At 35.6% G+C, this 10,422-nt stretch overlaps 1 protein-coding gene across 1 annotated transcript; it reads left to right on the top strand.

Moving 5' to 3' along the window:
- LOC128990870 (60S ribosomal protein L10) lies at positions 1-8,580 on the top strand. The gene is made up of 6 exons (XM_054413499.1): positions 1-51; positions 172-199; positions 5,310-5,475; positions 6,942-7,081; positions 7,571-7,733; positions 8,369-8,580. The coding sequence occupies exons 2-6, from the start codon at positions 177-179 to the stop codon at positions 8,534-8,536; spliced, it is 660 nt and encodes a 219-aa protein (XP_054269474.1). The 5' UTR covers positions 1-51; positions 172-176; the 3' UTR covers positions 8,537-8,580.
- The last annotated feature ends 1,842 nt before the right edge of the window (positions 8,581-10,422 follow it).

Here is a 10,422-nt window from a genome sequence, read left to right as displayed (position 1 = left end):
GAAAAAAGCCTCTTCCTAGTTCCTCCTCTAGGATTTGTCTACCGTAAGGAGGTGAGTGTCAACATTTCTTTATCTCTTGGAATCCGATTTTAAATTCAATTTTTATTAAATATTTTATTGTCTAACAATTGTAGAGACCATTAAATTAATTATTGCTTCTTTTATTTTCAGGCAAAATGGGGAGACGCCCTGCTAGATGGTAAGAATCCTAACCTCTCTAGTCATAGTGCTTGTTTATTAGAAAGACATTAGGCTACAGACTAGTTCTAGGCGAAACTATTTTATGCACTTTAATTACTTTTAGCTGTTTCGTTTAGACCTAAATTGCTGATGTTTTTGCTCATAGTTGGCAAATCCATAACAGGGCTACAGATTTAAATAATGCCAACTAAGTTAGGCCTTGGAGTTTATTCTCGATTAAATTTCTTAACATTGTTAAATTAATTTTCCTACTTAGGCCTAGACTAAATTGATCCATTCCATGTTAGTTTACACGTTGAGGAATAGATTCTAGGTATGAGAATAATGTAATAAATGTTGTGACTAGGCCGCTTAGCTCTGTTTGACTGTATAATAATCTAGGCCTAGCCCATTGCACAATAAGTATTTTGAGGATGATCTTGGTCAAAAAATACTAGGCACAGTTGATTTTTCTTAACCAAAAGCTTGATTATAAATGAATTAATTTTAACCAATGAAAGTCAAGGCATTGGAAGTTTTTAGCTGATTCACTTTGTAACCAGCCCGTTTTAAGGTCTTAATGTTGGTCCATTTATTGCTCAATCGCATCCTTCTAGCAGTGTTCTCAGCAGTCATTTGCCTTGTGATGGCTGCCTAAGTTGGGTCGTAGTGTGTTTCTTTTAGAGATGTGTCGTTCGGTCATGACCCGTTCGATTTGAACGGATCAGTCAGGTGAACGAGTGATCCGGGTCACACTTATTCAAAAGACCCGTTTGATTCTGATTTCGTTCACCCCAACCAACTGACTGTTTTAATTTTATAACGAAACTCTATTATAAGAAAAGTCGTGTATCTTAATATATTTACTCATAAAAAAAAATAAAAACATTATTTATTGAGTTTAAAATATCAATATGGACTTAATTTAACCTAGAAAATAATACAGGATAGAAAATATGTTCTGTGTTGACTACGTAGTTTACTTTGGTTTCGTTCGGTCTCGGGTCTCGGTCTTTCCGTTCATTTCGTTCGCCAAGATCCGATGACCGAAGAAGTCCGATTGCGTTCGGAATGGCAACTTAAGACACGGAACGGACCGAACTAACTAATGTGAATTAATGGAACAAGAAGTGGACGATTGGCACTTTCAAGCCTAGGCTCGAACCAATAATATAGTAGCCTAATATGTGGCCTGAAGTAGGCATTTACAATCAAAAACTAAACATCGCTATAAGGATGAATTATTATTTATTACTCTATTCGTTTACTGATGTCAAGGTCCTAGTCCGGTTTCGTGTTTCGTTCATTTCGTTCACCGATGTCCGATTCCGATACAAACTCTGGCGGGACGTTATGTCATGAAAGCTGGCTGACTGACAGTCGACAGACCGGTTCAATTGAACGGGTCGCGACGGTGAACGAGACCGGTTGACCCGGATCAGTAAAGTGATCCGAACGTCCCATCTCTAGTTTCTTTATGTCCCTGCTAGTTGGTTTCTTGGAACGCATGTAAAACTTTCGTGTCAATACCCTTTGTGTAGGCTATAGCAAAATGGCTGGCAGTAAGTCAAATTTATGTTTTGATACCCTCAGCGTCACACTGTATGATGATACCTTACTGTATGCAATTCTTCTGTACGTCAAATTCACGTATTGATACCCTACCCTTAGCGTCATGCTGTATGTCGATACCTTTCAAGGGTTAAGCGCCAACTGCCGATATATTGGCAATCTCATTAGGCTATATTCTAAAAACGCCAACTGCTGATTTATCGGCAATTAGATTTTATTCATTTAGAGCTCAAATGAGACAACTGACAATAGCCTACTAAAAATCATACCATATTAAAGCTAAAGAGTCTCCCTACTAGAATAACTTATACTTTATATAGGCCTAACTTATGTAGGATGCTTCTACAAACATATTTAACTGTCTAGGCCTAATACTTGACTGGGAAAAAGAGCAATTCAAATGGCTTTGACACCGCCTGGCACAGCCTAACGCAGCGTGTATTCTGTGTTTACGCTTGAAATAGTTATTGAACGTTGTTGTTTAGGTACATTATCAATAACTTAACTTAATACATGTTTTGATTATTTAGTGCATATTTTTAATATTTAGTGGATGTTTTTAGTTATTAGTGAGACTCACTGAGTAAATAACCAGCCTATCGTATGGCTTTGTCATGGGTTCGGATCCTGACCACTCCCGATTAACATTTTATCAGTACAGATCATTTTAGAAGAGGCCGCCAATCTCTTAAAAAAAAGTTAATTGCGTTGGTTATCAAATACGTATTTTCATATATTTTGGCACAGTAAATTTATTTATTTAAGTAATAGCCTATATAGGCTACTCTTCAAAATTGGAATATTTACTCTCATTAGAAGACTGAACAAGCTTATAGTGTATGAACTAAACAACTTGATTTGTATGGTACCGGTAGTTATAAGTTATAGGCCCCTACCCAAAAAAACAATTTTTTTATACCTATAGGCCTACAATGTGTGTATATTTAAATACAGTTTATCACATGTAAAATAAAGGAAACCGGATCCTTTTATGTTAACTTAAGTAATTCAAATTTTATAGCACTTTTAGCCAAAACATGCAAAAACACTGATTCTGCCCTGGCCATTTGGTGCATCACATATATGCATATTAGTGCTGGCCCATAGAGGAGGAAGTGGTTAAAAAAGCATCTTTAGATGGCGCTCAAAGGGTTCAATACAATAACTGTAGGCTTAGGGCCTATATGACTTAACTTCAACTAAGTCATACAAAAACTTAACTTCGATTAACTAAAACTTCAATTAAAGCATTGGACCTATATCAAACTTGTCAACAATTTTTGTGGGGTTAAAATTTCTCACAAAATAATAAATTATAAAAAAAAGAGAAAAAAGTTAGATTTGCGTGTAGGTCTATTAATATTTTAAAAACACCACTTTGTTCTTATTTTTATGAGGATTTGCAAATAAGTTAGTTAGGCTTTGGGTGAAAAACACCTTTCACACTTTATCAATAAGTTAACTTAGCTTTGAGCGTATGGCCCAACAAGGAATCTGATGAATAATTTTCATCAATTTCAGGGTGTCCACATTCTGGAAAGTCAGGGAAAGTCATGGAAAAAAATTCTGGTCATTGAAAGTCATGGAAATAGGCAAAAAGTCATGGAAATCCCCAATGATGGATAGATTTGGCGGGACTTTTCAATGCTCTAGTAACCCGACTATTGTAGCAATTTTCAGGATTTTTCAGTTTTTCACAAATGCACGACAATTTAATTTATTACAGTTGTATAAGTTTATGAGTTTTGAGTTTGTAATAGTTCAATACAATACTATATCTTATAATTGAATTTAATATTTGTAGAATATTGTTGCAACACTAGGCCTTGTGTATATTGAAATAAATGTTACAACTTTATTATTACAACTCAAATTGGAATACAAATAGGCTATTGTTATAATGTTATGTTTGGAGTTGTCTCAAGTTAAGTATTTCCTAAGTTAAAAGCTTAATTTATGAAACTCTATAAACTCAATAAAATTCAATAATAAAAATATATCGGAAGGAAAAAAGAAAGCGGCTCGAGAGAACTTGGCCAGCTATGGGGACGGAGGAGGCTGGGATTTATTCTTTCCTTCCTGATTTTGAATACGATATTTTTGCAAAATTTATTACTCCAGTGTTAATACAAATTTCAGTATTTTCTGTGAAATTACATGTCTAGGCAGTAATATCCGTGTGTATGTTATATATAATTTTCAAATAAAGTTCGTGAGTCATGGAAATCAATGGTAAATGGTCATGGATAGTCATGGAAAGTCATGGAAATTAATGACAAATTTTCTGTGGACACCCTGAGTTTACTCGTGTGATCTGTCTGCTACAATATGATCGGCACAAAAAAATGAAAAGCGTAACGTCACTTACTAAGTTAGGTAACAGACATCGGGAGAAAGCTTAGAATCTGCCAAAAGCAATTATACCAATATGATTCAGTCAGTCACAAGAGCCTTTGCTTGTATCGTTGACTCATAAACAATGTTTGTGAGTCAACGCATATCCACGCAATGGTCGTACCCTTTACCCTTTAAGGTCGTCTTTAATTTTATACTTGTGTCGTTAAGACTATCCTTGCACGATTATTGCGTAAACTACTATTGTAAGGACTGGTTCCTTAATGGACAGTTTTGGTTAGGTTAGGGTATTTTATTAAATGTTAAGTTCTTGGAGTATGAAATAATGTATCGGTAATACTACAGTTCAATATTGAAGTAAGTTAGGCCTACCTATTTAATGAACTTCTAAGTTAGGCTACGTCTATGTTATCTCCAAGTAATTTCTTTTGTAGATTTTTCTTTTCGGGAATGTTAGGCCTATTTCTCTCTTTTTCTTTACTAATAAATTTACCATATCAGCTTTGTAAACAAATTGTCAGTCATTAGGCATATTTTTCTCTTTTTTCTTTACTAAGAAATAACCCATATCAACTGTAAACTAACTTCATGGCCTACTTCGAGTATCACAATTCAGGGGATGTGCACTTTTACTTACCCATGGCTAAGGCTAATAATTCAGGGCTCACAATCTTAATGGAAAAAAAGTGTTTTGTGTAAGTTAATAAACTTAATCCGTTTAAGTATCAGTCATTTAATATGCCTAATTAGGCCTACCTAACCAGTGTTTGGACTATTTTGATTTTATCATGTAGGCTAAAAGTTCTGATTAAGATTAGTTAGTGCGATTAAACTGTCGATGTTCAGTCATTTTTTTCATTCTTATTTAAATAGCCTAATGAAAATTTATTATCCTTTGTTCTGTCTAAGATATACTAGGAAATTATTTGTTATTGGCATTGGCGGTTCTTGTCCATAAAACAGCCTGCGATAATAAGGTACCTAAAACTTATATTGTAGGTTCTCTGCGGAACTGTATCCAATGAATGTTTAAAAGTATGTATGTGTAATAAAGGCCGTTCCTAGCTGTCAAATGCTGTTTTTGTCTGTGTTTAACAGAGAACTAACCATTAGTTGAACAGATCTTGTTGGTTTCTGGTGGATCTATTGATCAATGATGATCAGTTAGGCCTACTAAGTTACTTGACCTTGTAATTTTTCAGTTATCGTTACTGCAAAAACAAGCCTTACCCCAAGTCAAGGTTTTGTCGTGGTGTGCCTGACCCTAAGATCAGGATCTTTGATCTGGGAAAGAAGAAAGCTCGTGTGGAAGATTTCCCACTCTGCGTTCATCTTGTCTCTGATGAATATGAACAGCTTTCCTCTGAGGTAAGTTAGGCCAACCTGAGTACCTATTTGAGAGTTGTTTTGTTTTTTTACCTAGTACAGTAGACCTTAACCGACCCTAATGGGACCGGACCTAGGTCGGATGATTCAAAAGGTCGGATAAAACGGGCAATCCCTAAAATCATAACATAATAAAGTGCTATTCATTTGGAATTATATAATCATTATTTTGAAGTCATACTTGCATTATTTATAAAATAAACTACTCTTATCTCCTTTTTCATATTGATAGAAATGTCACAAATAAACACAAATCACGGTTAAGTCAAATAGGCCTACTTTCAGTGAATATATTTTAATACTAGGCAAGAGTCAATAAAATTCCTATTTTAATAACTTTACTACTGTAATGTATTAATTAATGCTTTCCAAATACATTGTAATACAGTAAAGAACCTTTTGTCGTCATTAAAGATACAAGCGACCATTTTGTTACAAGACAGGACGTTTATTTACAGCCTCTCACTGGAGGCTCGAGGCACAAACACTATCTTGACCTTGGAGTTGTTAACACCCCTTCCCTGCCCTCCCTACAAGTTGCGTTGTTTGTTTACTCCAGCGATAAGATAATCAGTTCTCAAAATCGTAACGCACTTTATGATGTTATAAATTTGCTGCACAGATGACAAATCAGATCAGATGTGCTCGAGCTACGAACGATGATGACAAACTGACAATAGGTTATGCTATATTTTTTGTGATCATCACAAAATAACTTATTGTTAGTCATATCCTGTGGAGATAAGCGTATGGTTCAGTTCTCATCGCCCAGCGTGGGAGCGGAAATGCCGAGATTCCTAGAAAGCGGCGGTTAAACCGAGCTGCTCTCAAAGCAAGGTCGGTTAAAACAAACTGTATTAGGCTAAATGGTTTAAGTTACCTGGCTTCGTCAAGTGATCCTTCTTCAGTATTACACTACTATAGTTTCGGACTTGAAAATAAGTCCATGTTCAGATTAACAAAAACGTCAATAGGTCATCTAACCAATTTGGTTAGATTCGTCGATACACTTAAATCGACTATTACACTCTATAGTAGTGTAATACTGAAGAAGGATCACTTGACGAAGCCAGGTAACTTAAACCATTTAGCTTAAATTTAGTGATCCAGAGGCTACCTCACCATGAAACTGTATTATTTTACGATCAACGGCGGATAGTCCGATTATCGGTTAATACGAGGTCGGTTAAGAGGGGGTCTACTGTAATGTTCATTTTTTGTTAAATATTTCATCTACTGAACTTAACAATTTTTTACATAAAACACCTACAATTTGCTTATTGTGATGAGTGTACAGTATTAAGTGTATATTGCCAGTATACACCCTGAACACAATTACTCCAGTCCCACTTGTCATGCTACGCGGACCCAATGATCAGTGTAAAGTTAACTGCTTGGTTAATAAATATTTGCAGTCCTTAATTTCAATAACTCCGGTTGTTTTTCAGGCTCTGGAAGCCGGCCGTATCTGTGCCAACAAGTACATGGTCAAGAACTGCGGCAAGGACCAGTTCCACATCAGGATGCGACTCCATCCCTTCCACGTCATCCGCATCAACAAGATGTTGTCCTGCGCTGGAGCTGATAGGTGGGTGAAATCTGTTAATAACATAGGTACTTCGGCAAACTGGAATTAAGCTTTCATAACACACACTGTAAGTTAACTTGCCTTGATTTCTTTATTATTAACTACATTGTAAAACATGAGTAAGTTTGAGCGGGGGTGCAGGATTTATATTTAGCAAAGTAACAGTTTTATGTTATAACTTAATTATTCAAAGTTTTTATTTTATTTACCACATCCAACTTGCATTGTGCTAGAAGGCATGATTTTATTGCCATTTAGATTTAATATATTTAAATCTTTAAAATAACATTGGTGGTTTAGGATTGTTTGTGAGTATAGCAGGCTTACTGTGCGCGCAAGAATCAGAACTGGCACAAGAGATGAAAAACTTACACTACCTATATACACAAAATATTAGTATAATTCACTGTTACCATTTTCAACTAAGGAAGAGATAGTTTTCTAACTTACTGGTCCAATAATTAGTGGTTTGTAATTGTTTGACCTTAGGCTCCAGACTGGGATGAGAGGAGCGTTTGGTAAGCCCCAAGGGACAGTCGCCCGAGTGAGGATCGGTCAGCCAATCATGAGCGTCCGCTCCAGCGACCGTTACAAGGCGTCAGTCATTGAGGCTCTGCGTCGTGCTAAGTTCAAGTTCCCCGGTCGTCAGAAGGTTAGTGCAACTTTGTATTCAATTTTCCATCAATTATTATACGGTATTTTGAACATTAAATTAGTAGCTTTTAGTCTTGTTCTAATCAATTTTATCAAACCCTTGCTGAGGTAATGTATTATTTGTGTAGGCTGCTGTGTGGATTCTTCAAATATGTAGTAAATTAATCATACTTAATACTTACTTTAATACTTTTCAATGAAATGGCGACCATACAAAGTTAGGTATTTTAAGCCAAGTATGAATGGAATTGAGTGTAGGATATTAAACATTCAATTTTATTTCACCTTTATAAAGTATAAAAAACCTAATTGTTTTATGTACTTTTTACAAACTAAACCAAAATTGTATTGTGGAGTCGTTAGGGGTTGATATTAATGTAGAGTCAAACAAATTTAAAATTATCTTGTCAGAAATATGTTAAATTATATTAGCAAGATAATTTTACCAGTGTATGAAGAAAGCAGTAGGTTACAACCTATTTAAATGTGTGGTAACAAGATAATTTTTTTTTTTTTCTTATTTAAAACATGAGGAATTTGATTTCTGTTTCTGGTAACTATTGAACAATGGTGAAAATTTTACCAATCTCAAGTTCCAATTTAAAAAAATCATAACAAACCATGTTTTTTTAGATCTACGTTTCCAAAAAGTGGGGTTTCACCAAGTACGACAGAGATACGTACGAGCAGCTCAAAGCTGACAACAGACTGGAGAACGACGGCTGCAACGTCAAGTACCGTCCCGAGCACGGATCTCTGGAAATTTGGAAGAAGAACCAGCACGAGCTGATGCCGTGTTAAATTATGTCGTTTATTTTAATAAACAAATAATGTGAAATTTGTTACAGTCTGTGTTTTATTTTCTACTTCAACTATACCATCTGAATTATGAAAGGTGCTAAAAGTTAGGTGTATAAATTTACTATAAAGAATAAGAGGGCAGAACCGTTTCAGATAACCAATTTTTTTGGTTAATCCATCATGCTAAATATTATGTATATTACACAATTACTATTAACTATTAAGACATTGTCTGTGTGTTAAGACATTTCAGCTATGGGTTAGAATAGAATATACTTCAAACTAAACAACTGAAGTTATTACAGCATTTTACATTACGTATTAATTATATTTTAGCTCTGTATTATTTTATGGAACCGTTTCGGTTAACCGGGGTTCTACTGTATTTTTATATCCTAGTGTGTTCAAATGCATGGCATTCAACAATTTCGGCCCCTTATTGATATGCATAAGGCTCCCACATCATTGTCTTTTAAACATCCCTGCTCTTTGACTAAAATCAAACGGAAGAACAAATAAATACAAGATCTCCAAGATGGAGTCAAGGTTGTAGAACTTAATGCTCCTTACACCCTGCTGTGAGCTGTTACAATAGCTTTCATTGGGGTAAGGAGACTGATGACAAGTTAAAGTTTAGTAGGCAGTGATTGGGTGACAGGGCCGGGGCCCTGGGCTCTGAAGTGGGCCCGGCCCGATCAAATGTAAAATCTTTTCTGGACATGTAATCTGCTAATAGTACAAAATTTAAGCATGGTTTTTCAGTTCACTTAGTAATTTTGGAATGGAATAAAGTTGCAACTGTGAGCACCAGATTTAATCAAACTACCATGCACTTTTTAAATGTATTTTGTATGTGTAACAAAACGGCACGGAGGCGGCTGGACACTAAATCAGGAAAGTAAGGGGCATGTGACGGCTCTCGCCGGCCCTGTTGGGTGATCATTAACCATGGCAACTTAGTAGCCTGTAATTGGATAACTTAATAAGTAACCATGGCTACTGTTTAAAGTTGATAAATAATACTCCCGCCGAAGCAGGCCTGCTGAGTAAGTGAAGTCTGGATCGCGAAAGTTTGCAGTTGGCAGCAGCCAATCACAAGACAAGGCTAGTGCCGTCAATTGGACAATATTTATGTTTACTGTGACGTAAACACATTCATCTCGAGCGTAAAATTAGTTGTCTAACGTTTTTATTGGTTTTTTATATGAATGTTTTCAACTACAGGGACATAAATGATGGATAGCTTATCATTATTGACATTCCTCTGTCCTGAAACGCCGGTATAGGTGGGTAGCCTTTCACTTGCAGTAGCTTACTAGACTTTCTACTGTTTTGTAATTACGTGATTTATTGGTCATTGGCTAGCTATTGCCAAGTTTGAGACGCGCTATGAAAATGCCAAATTAATATCTATTTATACGGTACAGTGTTTTATGGGTTTGTTATATATTTTTGTAACAGATAAGATCATTCGTGTTATCAAATTATTCGTGGTCTCCCTCCCTCCAATTACCCCTGATAACCCAGGTTCTAATGTTCAAGGCATCTTTACACTTTCAATCCTGTGCAAAATTTTTATTGAGAACAGCAGAATAGGACAACACCTGAAATGTTCTGCCACGAGACAAGCTTAGAAACAAATACACTACATCTAGTGTAATGTACACAAGAAATTACCTTAAAGGTTGAACTTGTGTACAGACAAGATGTAGCAACTGATTTATTCCCTTAAATATTGGTTGTCAATAATCGAATGCCATTAACTAAGGATAACATTTCTTACTGTGTAGACCATATTTTCTCTAACTTTGGTGGCAACAAATTCAAGAAAAAGCCCTTATTTCTAAAGGGAAGAAGCTATCAACGTGATTCTCTTGCAATCAAAC

This window comes from Macrosteles quadrilineatus, unplaced genomic scaffold, assembly GCF_028750875.1.
Source record: "Macrosteles quadrilineatus isolate MER2022 unplaced genomic scaffold, UCM_ALF_1.0 Scaffold_1__1_contigs__length_201487025, whole genome shotgun sequence".
In the NCBI taxonomy this organism is placed as follows: Eukaryota; Metazoa; Arthropoda; class Insecta; order Hemiptera; family Cicadellidae; genus Macrosteles; species Macrosteles quadrilineatus.
This window is presented reverse-complemented; position numbering and strand designations above follow the sequence as displayed.

What these genes read in the sequence shown, in the direction of transcription:
- LOC128990870 (XM_054413499.1), top strand. Translation starts at nt 177, where the DNA reads ATGGGGAGACGCCCTGCTAGATG. An exon ending in TCCTGCGCTGGAGCTGATAG is followed by an intron (nt 7,082 to 7,570) that starts GTGGGTGAAATC and finishes GTTTGACCTTAG; the next exon opens with GCTCCAGACTGGGATGAGAG. An exon ending in AGTTCCCCGGTCGTCAGAAG is followed by an intron (nt 7,734 to 8,368) that starts GTTAGTGCAACT and finishes ATGTTTTTTTAG; the next exon opens with ATCTACGTTTCCAAAAAGTG.